The 17293-nt window shown below is 41.5% G+C and overlaps 1 protein-coding gene across 5 annotated transcripts in view; it reads left to right on the forward strand.

Moving 5' to 3' along the window:
• Positions 1-17293, forward strand: part of LOC138299254 (butyrophilin subfamily 2 member A2-like) — a 150495-nt gene that overhangs the window by 105264 nt on the left and 27938 nt on the right. For all 5 annotated transcript variants that reach the window (XM_069237392.1, XM_069237391.1, XM_069237394.1 and 2 more), the window contains one exon: positions 3388-3525. In XM_069237392.1, coding sequence (XP_069093493.1) covers positions 3388-3525 — 138 coding nt within the window. The remainder of the gene's footprint in view (positions 1-3387; positions 3526-17293) is intronic.

Raw genomic sequence — 17293 nt, forward strand, 5'->3', positions numbered from 1 at the left:
AGCGGTTGGTACCTACAGACAAAAACAAATAGACATAACAATCATTAACATCGTCTTATACCTTGCCTCAGTATGGTTCAACAAGCTGTGACTGTCTTCGTCACTTGGACATCAGTTCAGTCAGCAAGGCATCAGAATTCAGCATTAAAGTTTGGAAAAGCAAAGTCTCTTCATGCAGTTCAGAAAAAGTAATAACTAAACACTCAAGAAGAATGGGGAGAATGGCTTGTCAGGGCAGTTTGAAAGAATAACGCTAATTGCCTCTCTTCCATCGGTGCAGTCTGGCTAAGTTAGATTTCCTAAAACTACTTCCCACATTGTTATTGGTCAAAGAATTGTACGTTTACATTTAGTCCAATGAAAGTAAAGCCCCAAATCTAAGAATTTACTAATACACGGTTCACATGTCGATGATTGGCTCCTCCTCTCCTGTTCCCATTGTTGGGCTTGTCAGGTAACAAATTGGTATCAGCTTATATTCCAGTCAGTGCATCCATTGTCTACTTCTGGGAAGGTCATCTTTACACACACTAAGTTATACAATGTATCCCTAGCTAGTACAGCGTATTCTAGCAAGCAGTTCTCATGGTAAAGAATTTCAGCTACTAGCATTCGGTCAATTCAATGAAAAATCACAATTTAATTCTCCTAAGCAGCCATTTTGTTAAATTGCCTAAGCAATGCAGCTTGACATGAGGCCGTGCAACTAGGCCCAAGACCTTGCTAAAGTAAGGCCTATGATTAATAAAGCAAGTAACCCATGACCATTAATATGACATACTACTACATTTGTACCTATTGTAGGTAAGCTTTGTGATGTCAACAGAACCTACACATTAGCTTTTATCGTGACAGCCACCATTTTACAACAGAGTCAGGTATTGACTCAACACTGATCAATAAGCAAGGGATCTCCTTTCAACAGTTATGATTATATAACATTTTGGCAAAACGGGGAAGGGAGAGGTATCATGTCTTAAGCCGATGGAGAACATTTTACTAATACTTGCCGGCTATCTCTGTAGTTGTCCTTTGGGTGGCTTTTCAGGATCATCCCTTAACCGGGACACCTTGTTGGGTGCCATATTAGGTTGCAAAGACCCAGTAGATTTTTCTCACCCTCCTGCCCCATTTACTTTAATTAAACAAGTCTTTTGTACAGAGTGGAATAAACGGACAGGGGTCCTGTGATCCTTCGCCATAACTTACTTGAAAAAGGAAGGTAACAAAATCATTGAAAAATAAACAACAGATATTCCCCACCCCATTGTTTTCGGTGTTCAAGAAACTGGTATTTGTGGTGATTGTGCTACAGCCAGCTTTTCCATTGACAAGGTGCTTTTGAAAATGGCATTGAATTCACGTAAATGTTAGGCTGGCCAGGCAGCCTACATTTTTTTGTGGATCCACCTCTGTGTAAGATTCTCATGTAACAATTGCGTAAAAAGTCCTCCTGACGTTCACAGAACACATTTGCATCACATCATTAAGACTTTGATCAACTAATACTGTAAATGATGCATGAAGGTGTGACGTGATGGAGGTGTTTCATTGCACTCCAACTTAAAATGAAAATGCGGCTTCAATCTGCTATTTTGATTGTGGTTACTTCTGGCCTTCTTTGCCAGGATTCTTTCCCCTGATAGAGCTGCCAGCTGTCCAGCCTTCATATACTCTTGATGCTGAGATGATCATGACACATTTTTGATCATTGTAAACTTGTTAGATCTTCTAGTCCGGTTGTTGTTTGCGCATCATTGAGTAGAAGGTTGTTTGAAATACAATCTTTAGATGCAATATGGCTAATTTTAAAGATAGTTATGTTATCATGGCAAACCAAGTGGACGCGGCATGATAGGAAATTTGCTATTTTGTTTTTTGTGTAGCGCTATATCATTCATATTTGGGTATGTCAAAGCACTTTAGATAGTTGTGGGGAAACAATCAAGGTTCAAGTCATGGCATAATTGAAGTCAAGCATTTGCAATGCAATAGGTCTCGCATATTTTGAGCATGTTAATTGTCATCTTTTGGCAACAGCACCCACGGGCAAAAACAAAAGAAAACATGAGAGGAAACCGAGAAAAGACGACTTGGCAATATAAAGTTAGCTTTAAAAAAATACAACTTTGCAATTTTGTGCCTGCTGGGCATGTTTTTGCCATTCACAAGCCTTTTGTTTGGGGTGGCACTGGAAGCTAGAACAAAATAGTACCTCGATCATGGACGGGCACTAATTAAGTTGCATCAATTAGTGCTTGATCCCTGCTCCACACAGAGAAACGGAAGTGATGCCAGGCTTGCCTTGATGAATTGTGAGGCTTAAAAGAAGAGTGCCACGCAAACCAACAAATGGTGAGCGACAGATGGGCTCCAAGCCCTGCACTGAACACTGCAGAGTCTCACAAACCAGAAGCATGCGCTAGCGCATGCACTCACGGGCTCAACCCTAAAAAAGATCTAGTAGACAATCGAAGGCTAAGAGTGTACAACGACTGGAACACTAGAATAGTTTTGACTCATAGAGGGCATAAACATAGATGCCAGGCAAAAAGGAGAAAGTTGACAAAGTTTCATAGATGGAATGGCATAGGTTGTAATCTCAGAATATACATAATATATATTTAGTGATGAGCGAAAGGTTCAAAGGACTCAGCTCTGTAGTTTACTCCATAGATGAGGTCATTGAGGGTAAAAGATGATGGTATTTTTTGGTAGTTCATAAGCATTACTTTGGCTATGGGTGGATTCAGACCGCAAAATAGATGGGCTGATTTTTTTTTTTTTCAGAATAAGCAATGCATTGTCAGACAGATACGAGTGTCAACTTAGAAATGTGAACTAACCTTCTGTAAACACTGCTGCCCGTGTTCTGGTGCCCACGCTGTAGCCAAACCAAACAAGTGCAACAAGAATTCTATGGGGTTAACTTTCCTATTCACCTTTCAAAGCACCGCCTGCTCGCTGCTTTATTCTAACACCTGAATCTGTGAAAGATCCATGTTGCTGAGTACCAGTTTACTTCCTATGATACTGGTTTTGCTTCCACCTCATTTGTCTTTGTCACCGTTCTTATTTCATGCAGAGCTGTGACTACAGTTTTAAGGAGATGGGACCATATGTTCTGTTCCTCTTTTGTATATGTTTAAAAGTTTGAAATTGTGTTTATTATCACTGAGAGGAGGTTGTGAGCTGGCACGAAGGTGCAGTGAGCCGTAGAGGGGTTCACCTTAAATTTTGCACAGGCCTTGTGAGCCACAATACTCTCACCTAATATCAGGTCCAGGCAAGGGGTTCTCCAGACACCAACGATAATAGCATGTGCTCTTCTGGAAGTTCATTTAAGCAAAGAGTGCACAGTGATGAGTGATGTTTTTCTCTCCACAGAGTCACTCCAGCAGAAGAACTCTTACATGGTCTTTTGGATTCCTCTGGGCATCTGCACCGTCATCGGTCTGTGTATTGCAATAAAATGGATCTGCAAAAAAGTACGAAACTCCTGTCCGGTGGACACCTACTCTAAGGGTAAGACAAATGTTCATTGGTCATGATAAAATACCCTGTGGGCTGGAGAGGTGTCTTACGCAGCTGTCCTTAGCTTCTGTAGTGGCCCCATCTGCTACTGTATTGCATTCATCATTTTCCATACTTTCATTAAAAAGACATGTAGCGCACTAGGTGGGGTTATGTCTGTTCACGGTGTACTTCTCTGTTGACTCTGAAACCGAATGGGGTATTGGCTAACACGTCTTTTACCATCAATATCTTTTCCGCATGCTCTAAGGTGATCGAACAAAATGACCACACAGACTCAGAACATTTACCTTTCACCTTCAGTTTCTGCATGTACGCACTTTTGATGTTGTACTGGGGCAGTTATAGCCCTCAAGGAACTGGGCGTTGGTTGCCAAGATTACAAATGGCAGTCAATGACATTCTGCCACAAGTTGATCAAACGCGTCACATAAGCTGGTTCTGATTTTTCCCCCTGGTGTCAGGTCCTGGACACGAAAAGCCTTTGCTCAGCCCTTATTGTATGTCCACTGCCTCCTAGACTTGCCTTCCAGGCTATAAAGGGTGGGCGATAAATTGCCCCCACCAGTGAAATTTTGGCCATGCGTAATGTGGAGTTCTGGACAAATTCTGCCAACCACCACATGGCAGAGATTTTTCTGGAACGTGGATCAAAAATGATAAGTTGGTGAGATCTGGCATCCCCTATGGTGATTTTTGGTACTTGGAGGGCACCCAGCGAGAGTTCTCCAACATGGGAGGACCCAATCATCTGCAGTCAAAAAGCTGACTCCTGACTAGAAAATCTACATGAGCGTCAGCAAAATCAATTTGAGAAGCTGTGCAAACTGGCCCTTCCCACTGATTTTTCAATGGGGATTGAGGTCCCGGCACTAAATTACAGGGCGAGCACCGTGACATGCCTATTTCCGTCTGTTTACAGAATCCCACTGAATCTCTCTGAATTTTTTGGTAATCCTGTGGAATTCTGCAGACTACAACTTTGCATGTCTGCCCAGGCCTAGGTATTATATATAGTGTACTTATAATCAGAAAGGGCAAAACCACTCTTCTTTATATAAGGTAAGACCTTTAAACACAACAATACTTGTCTTTACCCTGTCATGTGAATTTGCCATCATTCTTGTTTTCATTCAAACACTATCTGGGAGTGTAACAAGCAGCATAATACAGGGAAACAAGGCTCCTTGAAGGAGGTTCATCTTAAATGATGGCTTAAGATCTAACCATAATATGGATGCCCGGTGGCGATCCTCTAGAGCATCCACAACAGCAATAAGAGTTATTTTGTAGGGTGCATTATAAAGCCCATTTTCTCCTCTAATTGCAAGGGCTAATTCTCATTGGGCCTAATTGCCATCCACTCTATGGTGAACTACAAATTGCTATCACTGTTGACCTCACCAACAATATGCCCTTGACTCATCAATAAAATAGTAACGTTAAGAATGCTCAGTGCACTGTTACTTTCTGCGCTCCAACTTTCTCTAGGCAAGCACACTGCACCAGCTCTTAACTTTATCCATTCGGATCTATTACTTTGGAATTTCTCTTTGCCAGCAGTGTATTGAGTCTAAAGCATTTCCTGATATCTTTCTTCTGCTGCTGTTTATATATCACACACTCTGTGTTGTAGATGCCTCCCTCCCCACCCTTGCCTTCTGGTGGACCAACTTTATTGTGATCTTTTTAGGTCTCTTACGATTACTAGAAAATAGTTCTCACCCTTGAATTCAATTAATGAGTAAGAGAGAAGTGGTTCCCACTGTCCCTCTTTTCCATTCTTTCTGGATTCCCTACTACTGCTTTATACACCAACATCGGGTAATATACTTGCTTGGCTGTGGCACTAACCTGTGCCGAGTGGGCCAACATCCTAGTCCATGCGTAAACTGTACCATAGGACACATCACTTTTAAGCAAACTACGATAGTGCATTTGTCTAAAGCCTGGGCCCAGAAAACCCTCCTTTGAGTATCCTACAAATAATAGTCCCATACAGAAACCTGGTTGGGTGCCACACTCTGAGTTTTGATTTACAAGTTCATGATGCAGGGTACATTTTGAAATGTTGGCCTATTTTACATCCATAATCCTTCTGTGATCCTTAAGAGGTTTCAATACTACAAAAGATAGTGAATAAATGCGGTAGCTTTGCTTCAGGAATGGTATACATAAACTGTTGTGAATGACCCCTTTCTTACCTAACGTGTAATGCCTTTCCTCAGGGCTACTGTAATGGCAGAGTCATGAGTGAGGCCACTGAACAGATATAAGGTTAGGATTTGGGCAAAGCTGTTGCATATTAATCTGGATATGTAGATCCAGTAATTTCTAGGACCTCTGCATCTGGAACTAAATCCCGCAAGATAGAAACAAGAAGAGGTGGCTAGGAAAACTGTATCTAGATTGCTGGTGAATCAAGACTACTGTTGACATTTTCCTTTTTGGTTTGAAAGTTGTCTGCTTGTGCCCCTTTCTGTCCCCTTCTAGCCTGAATGCAATCCTTGTTGTATGGGGCTCATTCAATTTTAAACTGCTTGGGGAAGGAGTGACTCCCTTTCTCTTTTAGGCTTGAAGGACTTGGCCTGCTTCTTAACCTCAAAGGACTTATAGAGACCATTCTCTTTTACTGTAGATGTGGCCGGTAATCAAAGGCAAGATTTATAGACCCTACCCATTCTTTCAAATGTATTTGTTTGCAAGTAACCACAACCTGGAATGATGCTGCAGATGAGGGCTTGATATCTGTTAAGGCCAAGTCTGGGAAAACTTGCCTTTGATCTGAACAGTCCTCCCTAGTCTTTCTAGATGTGGAGAGAGCCTTAAAATACATGATTTAGGATTAAACAGAGTAAAGCCCAGATAATGAGGGTAAATGGATCCGTGGATAAACCCTTAGGGCATATTGTGCTTTCTTAACAACCAACTCATCAATCAAATCATTCTATGTTATCATGAAGTGTGGCATACACCATTAACACTCATTGGGTCAAGCACCAAGAACTGAGATAACTTTTGTTCACTGATAACTAAAGAGGGCTGGCAACTTATAAAATGAAGTATACAAAAAAGTGATGGGTGGAATGCTTGAATTAATCTCAACCACTTTTAATTACTCGGACCGCATCCCAGTCCATTGACACCTCATTTGTTTACCAAATCATATATAAAATCAGTCTTGACCCAGCTCCAATAGGAAATGTCCAGCCTGAACTGCTAGGCTAGGTCCTCCTTGAACCAAAACACGGGCAATCCAAAAGCAATATGTTGTCTGGAGCAATAAAAGGAGGAGGGTCCAGGAGTCCAAGGATGGTTAAAACAGGAGCTATATTCTATAGAATGAACTCATGAGTATTTCCCTGTACCACAGCACGGCAGGTGCCAGCTCAGTGCTTACATTCTAGAATCCCCACACATGTTGCATCATCACCTAACACAGTATTGTCTCTACTGCTATACTACTCCAGCCCCTCTTTTTTTTTATAAACAAAATAAAACACATAACTAGTACCTTCAGAAAATCTATGTACAAAACCATGAACCAAAAATCAGCGAAAAGTATTTATCAGATAATAGAAGGAGTGCAACACCCAGAACAGGTGAATCAAACAAAAATTAATGTCAAGAATAAAATCTTAAAATGGAAGAAAACCCTCAACAGAACATGGCAAACGTGAAATACCCATTAGTAAGTCACATAGTCCCTGAATTTAATGGGAACATATCTAATTCAGTTGCTCCTTGTCACACTGCTACTGCCACCACTGCCTCCTTCACTACACTTAGAGCAAATACCTACAGAATTGCTCACTATAGCATTATTCACAGCCCTACAATCACCACTGGCCGGAGAAGGAGCAGAAATTGTGATATCTTTTCTGTCACTCAAATCTCCAAAATGAAACCAATCCTCTTTGCTTTGCTTTTTCTTTTCTTTGGAATTACATCTTTCACCAATTATTTTTGCGTGTTCTTTACTCACTTTAACCAAAGAATCATAGTTCCAACAACCTTTCTCAGCTACCAACACAGCCATTCTAGATACTAGCATCACTTTAGCTAGCTCAGAAAATCTAGACTCCCCTTCCACAACTCTCAGGGTTTTTTTTAGTCAGAACCCAATCTTCAGGCACCAAACACATTTCGGTCACTCGTCTGTTGCTGTTAAAATACTTCTTACTAGACTCCTGCTTAGTTTTGGCATGTTCACAAACTTTGTCCCAATCCACCTTTGTATCTTGATGTCTTACTGTACCTTCCAACCAGGCAGGACTCAACATATACTACGGTTTTCTGCCTCAACAGAATGAAAGGAGCAACACCCATAGTCCTATGCTGGATGGTATTATAACTACACACTTTCTGTTGTAAAAATTTAGCTACATTCAACATGTTGGAAATGTACACCCTCTTTAAGCATACAGTTTGCCCTTTCAACCAAGTGGTTCGAGGAAGAACTGTACAATGGCACTTTTAACATGTTTAATGTGCTGCCTACTGAGGAATGAAGCCATATCCTCAGACACAAAATTTTATGCCATTACCTGAAGCAATTTCTTTAACCTTACCTTCCAGCAGAAACAAATGTTTAACAAATTGTTTAGCATTGCAAGAATCGTCTGCCCTAACAAATGCAGAATACAGCCATTTGGAAAGATAATCCACTGCTACAATAAGGTACCTTAATTTGTTGCTCAGCAAATTGTATGGACCAGCCTAATCCAGACCAATTTTCTGTAGATGTTTTCCAATGCTGTCTCAATGCTGTTTCTACACATTTCACTGTATTTCTTTACCTGTCCGTCAATACCAGGCCACCAGTAACATTGTTTAATTTTTTGATAGTTGCAGAAATTCCTAAATGGCCATCTTGGGCTAAAGTGATTATTTTATCACGTAACCCAACAGGTGAGACAAACACCCTTCACCATTAGCAACAGACAACTCAGATTCAACCTAAGGAAACATTCTCATTTCAGCACTCAAATTCCTATTGCAAAGCCATCCTTTCTCTAGATACTTCTTCACTAACCTTAAATTCTCACCCCAAGACCATATTCGTCCTGTTCAACCTCCACACTCATCCTTGTCTTCACGCCTACCAATAATTTGCTCATCCTTAACAGGGAGATGTGAGAACCAGTCAGCTCTAACATTCTTCCCTCCAGGAATATATTTGATTTCAAAATTGAACTTTTGCAATCTCATCGACAGCCTAATCAACCCTGAAGAAGCCTTATTAGAACAGCTATCACCCAACATATAAATTAACAGCTTGTGGTTAGTGACTAAGTCAAATTTTGTTCCCCATATAAACATCTTGAATTTTTAGAGTGCCCATGGGCATGCAAGTGCTTCTCTTTCAATAGTACTGTGTTCTGCCTCAACTTCACTTAACATTTTGGAAACAAATTCAGTCGTTCTTTCGTCACTTGCCACCAATTGGCTCAACACTGCACGCACACCTCTAGAGCTAGCAGCCACTGTGGTAACACTTTTCACACTATGAGGGAAAGAACAGATAGCAGATGCATTTCCAATTAGTTTCTTTATTCAATCAAAATCTTGGTAGGTTTCATCTGACCACACATACTTAATGTTTTTTTGCGAAGGGATCTCAACGGCTGCACAGTAACTTCGTACCCTTGCTCAAATCTGGCTTAATACTCACTGAGCCCTAAAAATGCTCTGAGAATATCTTTATCATCTGGGGCATCATCAATTGCTTTCAGTAGACATTCTTTAGGTTTTATACCCTCATGTGATATATTATGACCTAGGTAGTCAACTTGAGTCCCCATAAACCTGCACTTATCTTGAATGATAGTCATACCATGCTTCTATAGGTTTTGCATAACAGTCTCCAAATGTTCTATATGTTGATCAACATCCTCAGTGTGAACCAGGATACCATCCTGAAATGCTTGAATTCCTGCTTGGCCCTCAAACACTTTATCCATTAATCTTTTTAATACACTTGCAGCTGATGCAAGTCCGTATGGCATCCACTTCTACACATATGCCCCAAAAGTGGTATTAAACGTGATCAGAACTTGCAAGTCTTTTGTCAGAGGGATCTGATGATAAGCTGGTCGCATATTTGTGTTGGCAATCAGATCATGAATCCTAGGTAGAGGATGACAATCCACAAGATTATTGTGGTTCAAAACTCTTAAATCTGCACATAAACAAATGTTTTCACTTTTTTTTTCTGGGCCATAACCACAGATGACACCCAGTAAGAGAACTCCACTGGAGTTACCTTGCACGCACATATTATCAAGCAATATCTTTAAATCCTTCTATTCAGACAAAGGAACAGGTCTAACCTTTTGAACCACAGGTAAAGTGTTGCTTTTCAACTTAATAGTTTGTTCAAAACCTCTCATAAGACCTACTTTTTCACTAAGCACATTTGAGTATTTGTTGAGTATGTCCTTCAAAGCACTCATGCATGGTGTGAATAGATTGTTCTACAGACAACACAGATAACTCTCCTAACACTACAGGTTCCTTGTGACCTGGTTTGAGTATGATACCCAGGTCCACTTGATCTTGCCATCCTAACATGTCCCATCCATTCTCAGCTACATACATTTTGGTAAATATCTTCCTCCCTTTGCAAAAGATAACGTCTGTGAGATAACCTTTAATGAGCATATCGTACTCACCAAAAACATTTGGATTAACATCAGAAGGAAATAGACCATAACGTTTCAAGAGTTTCATCAGCTAGAATGGTTATTGAAGGTCCAGAGTCCGCCATCCCACCTACATTGACATTAGCAATCTCATTGTCACAAAGAGGACATTTGCATCTTTTATGTTGATCACTTAAACTGACCTCCACACTCAACAAAATGATGTTCACTCCCTCACACAACCTTTATTCTTCCATATATCTGTGGCTTGACATAGTTTCAGGTTTGACAGATTTACAAACCATATAAAAATGACCAATTGTTTTTCCATTATTGCATCTCCTGCCTTTTGCGGGACAAGAGGCACTGTTTCCCATATGATTTTTAGACCCACATTTGTAACATGTTGCTGAGAATTTTTTCTCACTGTTCTTTTTAGACTCATTTTTGTCGAACACACCATTGACATCAACTTCATCCATTTCACACACACTGGCGATGTGTGTAGTGGTTTGTCTTACTTACACGATTTCCCGTAAGAATTCTTCACGATATTACAGAACATTCAGTGCTATGAGCAATGCCCATAACCTCATCCAGAGATGGATTTTTGCACGTTTAAATGCACTCCTGAATTTTCTCATTATAACATTTAAACTCTAACTGGTCTCATAAGTAACTATCTAAACTGGAACCAGATTCACATTTTGTTGCTAAGACTAAGAATAGCTAAATAGTCCTCCACGGATTCTTCAAACATTTGCTTACTTTAAAAAAAATTATGCCTTTCAGGCATCACTGAGGGCTCATCAGAATATTGTTTAGACATCCTAGCAGGTGCTTCTATGTAGATGTCCCAGTTCGCACAATTGGGTGCAACTTCAACCAGAGGATTGTTAAAAACCTGTTGACCAGTTTCATCCAAATGATTGAAAAACAACACGGCACAACATAACACATTGAAACTAGAATAGTCTATGGCAACCACATAATTTTCAAAAACTCTAAGTCACTTATGCCAAGGCATAGGCGGCTTACCAGGATTTTGCAAGAATGGTGGTGGTTGTACAGCATTGCTAGACATATTGGCCATAATAGTTTGGAAACAACTAAACTAGAAAAAATTGTTAAATACTTAAAATTCATAGTGAAATCTCAGTGACACTCTTTAACGTAAACTGTTCTTTTGTTCCTGTCACAGAATGCCGCCAGGCAGAACACATTAAATACTTTGACATTGTTGCAAATAAAATAAATTGCAATTGTGTGTCTGTCACAGAATATCGGCAGGCAGAAAACGATACAGGAGAATACATTGCATAAAGACTAAAGCACACAACGTTGTGTGTAAATGTACCTCCAATAGAAAATACCCAAAGTGTTCAACATGGCCGCCGAAGACTTGCTCTACATGCTTTCTATGAAAAGTAGAGCCTGTTGTAAATGCAACATCCCAATACATGACAGCCCAAGACTTCAACCATGATGGCAGAGAAGGTGGAATGACTTCCAGAAGCAGGGAACCAATCAACTCTAATACAAGCGTCTCATGCAACTACATGCAGGTTTTGAGAGTGCTATGCCAATGCAGTCTAGCTCTGGGTTTGTGGGTGGGTCACTCGTGGTGTGGGTGTGCCACAAGGGGGTGAGGCCATGACGGGTTGGGCCTCTTTGGGTGGCTGGGGAGTAGAGTCTCAATGCGGTAGGGGTGATGTGCAGGTGGTTAGAAAAAAAATGTATCTGCCTTTTTCTTTTGTAAGCAGGTTTTCAGTGCTGGCTTCGGGCGAGGGGGTATGGATTTTTCGAGCTATTGACTTCAAGACTCTTAATTTGACCATCAAAAGATCATTGGCCAGACTAATCTTCCACCTCATTGCTTTTTCAAAATTACTTCCTGCAATGCTAATGGACTTCATAACTCCAACAAATACCGAGTTATACTGCAATGGCTAAGATCCTCCCAAATCCAGGGAGGATCTTACTTCTAGCAACAGGAAAACCTTCCAAGCACTCCTAGCTTTATCTCCCATTACTTTTTTGACTCTGCTAGTGCGGCTGTATGTTGGGTTGTGGTCCTCTTAACTCGTGAGTTTCAAGATGTGCTGCAGGTTCATCTCGACCCCCAAGCCAGATGGGTAGTGGCTAGTGACAAAATGGAGGCCCAACTAGTTCATATCTCGAGCTTTTATGGTCCTATTGAGGATCAGAACGTCTCCCTGCAGAATCTTTATGATCTTTTGATTACGTTTCCTGGCCTCTTTGTAGTATGAGGCGATTTTAATATAATCCAAGACCGATGAATCCTGCAAAATCCTGCAAAAATTTAACACAAAGTAAACTGCGAGCCTCGCGATTTTTGGCAAAATGTATCTGTGATTTGGCACTTCAGGATGCATGGCAGCTCAAACATCCCCAGGCCCAAGATTATACCTGTTTTTTCGAAAAGATTTAATTTGGCCTCAAGGATCATAAAGTTCCCAGCTCCCTCACTACGGCAGTGATAGCTTTCTCAAGAAGAGCAAGCCGGGGGAAAAATCATATTCTTATCGCCCCATCAGCCTCCTCAGTAATGATTATTTGGGCAGCCTGTATTACCATATTAGTTCAGAGCCTTGTGAATAGTGATCAATGTGGGTTCCTCTCAGGGAGGTCTTTATCTACTAATACAAATGTTTTGCTCCAGGTGATATATTACTTGAGGAACAAAATTAAGGCCACTATAATAATGCTCAATGCTGAAAAAGCATTTGATATAGTACATTGGGAGGTTCTTTTTTTTTAATCTTGCGAAGATTACAATTTCCTCATAAACTTGTGCAGCTTCTGTCAAATCTTCATGAAGGGGCTGAAGCAAAAATCCTAGTTAATTCACGAGTAGTTGGTAAGGTTGCGGTACATTGTGGGACCCGACAGGGATGTCCTTTATTCCCAGCCCTTTTCACATTATTCATTGAACCATTAGCTTTCGCTCTGAGACAAAATATATCTCTTAAGGCTCCACTACTAGGAACACCCAAGTAAAAACTCTTCACAGATGATATGATATTGTATCTCGCTGCAGATGCTAAGAATATTGTGCGTGCCTTTAAAAAGATCAAAGCGTTCTCTGATCTACGAGGCTATCAGATTAACAAATCTAAATCCGAGGCACTACTTTTTAACAGTCTTGAATCAATATTGCCATACAAAATGCAAATCAACTACTGGACCTCTCACTCAATCAGCTATCTTGGCATTTATGTTTCCCATAACATAACATTTCAGATCTTTATCTGCGAAACTATCTTTCCACCCTTAAGAAAACACAAGCTGTTATGCACAATTTGCAGAATTCCCCCATTGACAATAAGCGGCCGCACTGCTTTGGTTAAAATGATGATACTGCCTCTGTTTCTATTCATTTTCTCGAATGTTATGATCTAAGTCTCCCCAAAAAAAATTATGGAGTTAAACTTAATGCTCCGTCACTTTATCTGGGCAAGTAAGAAGCCTTGTATTCAGATGGAATCACTCCAGCTGACTGTCGAAGATGGAGGTTTAGCTTTACCCCATTTGAAGAAATATTACGAGGTAGCATTTACGGATTGAATTGTTAATTCTGCCAGCATGCTTCAAGGTGACTCTAATTTCCGTCTCAGCCAGAAGCTCTTAGAGAATAACATCCAATTATCCCATTTTCTCAAAATTCCATGGCTCCTGAAGTGCACTAGATATAAACTTCCATACCTTATATGGTCTAGAGGTGTTGAAATGCAACAGTTTTATCACTTTATCTGCTTTCATCCATCAATCTCCCTAAAGGAAGCAGGGCATTTGGGCTCCAGGTCCCTAGGAAAGTTATAGACGACTGGGCAGAATTGGGGTTCTCCAAATTTCAAGATTTTATATTAGCAGGGGACGTGAAAACATGGGAGCAACTCAAACCCAGTAATACCGCATCTCAGATTCTTTAAGCTTTTCATTTTTCCAGATTTCCCATTATATCCAGTCAATGTTTTCTCCTATGCATTACTCATCCGAAACACTCTCCTCTAACATTACTCAAACTCTGTAGGTTCAAAGACAAACCGGGGGCGGGAATTGGTACCGAATTCTTCAGCAAGAGCTACCAGCAAGAATCGTCCCATCTGCTTAATAGAATGACTACAACAGGTTGTATGATAGATCCCCAGTGCGGGAAGCAATATAATTTACTTTCCCATAAAGCCTTGAGAGGTACCAACTTTAAGAGAATGGCCTTTTATACAAAATGGATGCTTTATTATACCCTCCTACGGGTAAACAAGATGTTTCCATCAATTTCATGTGAATGCTTTAGATGCCATCACGAAGTTGGCAACTGGCTACACATCTGCTTCCTCTGCCCTTTCATCACTAGCTTTTGGGATAAAATCTTCCAGTGGATTAGTAAGCAACTTCTCTACTTCTAGTGCCGGATCCTACTGGGGCCTTGTTTGGCAGATCTAGTTATTTAGAGTTGTCAATACAATCAGGACAGATCTTCTTTATTGCATCTTTAATTGCAAAATTAAATCGGTCCATCTTAAAGAACAAGACTATTCCCAAAGAATTGGGGCCGCTCTGAAATACCGTCGCATTTGGGGTAATACCATAATGCTTCCAGGGCAAGCATGGTATGAAGAAGACGTAAGGAATGGCTAATCATGAAAAATGTAAGAAAAGTGGCAATTCCGATGTACTTATTTCAATGTATTATATTGTAAATTCATGTCCTTATTTTGTTTTAAATTCAGCATTAAGCAGCTGTCTAGCATATTATAGATGTATGTCCTTATCTTAGAGGTCGACTCCCTGACTCAATGTTTTCTTTGAATTTTGATGTGTGATCATGCATACCTGCACATATATGCACATTAAATATTATTTTGTTTTGTTATACTTTTGATACTTTTAAAAAGTTGCCATTGTCTTGTCCTAACCATTTGCTGCCTGCGGCCTGTTCCTGAGTCACTTGACTAGGTGTAGTTGGCTGTTAGGCTCTGTGTATTCTTCCCTGACAGCCATGCAATAGAAGGCAGTAGGTGTGGATGGGCCATCTCAGGCAGGATGGGGGAGGGGGCAGACCTGTACATAGCTCCAATTGCGCTTCAAAAGACTGCACCCTGCTCTCACACGAAGAACTTCAACACCACCCTATTGTGCCTGCGGACAGACTGGTACCAGGACAGGGAAGCAGGAAATTCCAAGCATGTTTGAAAGGGGAAACCTCTAGAAACTTCTACTTCGAACGAGGTACCAGGTACAAAAATAGGACCCTCATACTCAGTCTTGAGCTCTCTTTCTTGACCAGCAGAAGAACTCTGAGGACTGCCTGTGGCTGTGACCTGCTGTATACTTCAGAAGACTGCTTTGCTGCAGCAAGAAGGACTGTCGTCCTGCCTGAATCACTCCCTTAGCTTCTAGCGGTCTGCCCTGATCTGCTTTTCCGATTGATCCTAGGACATTCATAATAATTCCAAGGGCTGGTAGGCTGGCCTCTGATCAGATCGTTAGGGACAGAAAAGGATAGTTATAGTTAGGATCGTGTTTCCATAGGAAATTTATTTATTCTGTTGTTAATAACTGTGGTGCCATTTGACGATTCTCCACAAAACTTACCAAAAAAGTCAAGCGGGGGCAGAGAAAAAGGGGGACCCCACAACACATTTTACCCATTCATTTTTCCATAGGAACTTTAGACACAGCTACGGCCAAACCTTCTGAATGGATTTACATGAGAGTGGTCAGAACGCTAGATCCTGGAACAGAAAGAGTGCTTTTTGTGATTTGATGTAAATCCGCTCAGTAGTTTTTTAGCAGCTTTTCAAAAACATTTTATATCTAGCAATGCTAAGCTTTTGCGCCTCCGATAAATCTCTTGCTGAGATCTGATTGGCTGTCACCACGTCAACCAGGAAGTAGTGGCAGCCATCTTAGGACTTAGGACTCAGTCCTAAGTCCTTAAAAAAAATAAAAAGTAAATAAAAAGACTTAAGGGTCAGTGTGTGGTTGCTCAGACACCCTAGGCCTGGTAGTGGGGTCAAAAACGTTTTTTTGTTTTATAATTTTTCAGACTATCTGCGAATCTACCGCAATCAAAAAACAAACCCCCAAAAAAAGACCAGGCTAGGAGTGTGCCCCCCCACCCCACCCCCAGCCTTAAAGAGGCCCTAGGGACCATGTTCCCTGGGGCCATCACATATGTCAAAAAGAGAGGGTGGGGGGCTAATCTCTCCCTGAGCCATTGATGGCCCCAGGGACACCACCCCGGGGCTAGCTTACATGCTGTGTCTTGGGAAGCCCACCCTCGGGACAGCAATTTCCCTGCCTATGTGGGCAGGGAAACTTGTGTTTGCCCCCACTTGGCAGGAGCATTTTCAAAACTCCCGTCAAATGAGAGCAAATACAAAGCCTGCTCCCAGCCAGCAGGAGCTTTAAAAATGCTCCCACTGGCTGGGAGCAGAGTTTTGACCTGTTTCCCTACCCGCACTGGTGCGGACAGGGAAACAGGTCAACTAGTTGCTCCTGCCCAGAGGGAGCATCATTAATAGCTGCTCCCTGCAGGCAGAAGCAATGCTGGCTTCTGCAGCATATGAGGAGCGGGCTGGACCGCACGGGCCTTGGAGCACCCTCTGTGGCCCCCATCAAGTGTATGGTGGGTGCCCTTGGTGGGCACCCACCTTTAAGAAATGTAGGCCCTTGGGACGGGGTCGCTGGGGCTGATATCTGATTGGTGAGGGATCCTCGGACAATGGGGTCCCGAGGGCCTAATGAGGCTCAGGCATGGGTGCCTTACCGCCCCCTCCACTTTAACATAAATTAGGCCCTGAGGTTTGGGATCCCCATGGCCTAATGAAGCTCATGCAGGGGAGCCACAGGGGCTCGGGGGCCATGTGGACTCCCTTAAAAAAAATTAAAGAATGGCCCTGGAAGATGAGGTCCACAGGATCTTACAAAGCTTGGTGAGGAGGGCCATACAGACCTCGCCTCTTTAAAATAAAAAAAGCCCTCAGGGATGGAGGCCCCAGGGCCTGATGAGGCTCAGGGAGGAGGGCCACGCAAAAGCTCCTCTTTAAAATAAATAAATAAATGAATACAATTAAAAAATTAAAAAA

Source organism: Pleurodeles waltl, chromosome 6, assembly GCF_031143425.1.
Source record: "Pleurodeles waltl isolate 20211129_DDA chromosome 6, aPleWal1.hap1.20221129, whole genome shotgun sequence".
Taxonomy (NCBI): domain Eukaryota; kingdom Metazoa; phylum Chordata; class Amphibia; order Caudata; family Salamandridae; genus Pleurodeles; species Pleurodeles waltl.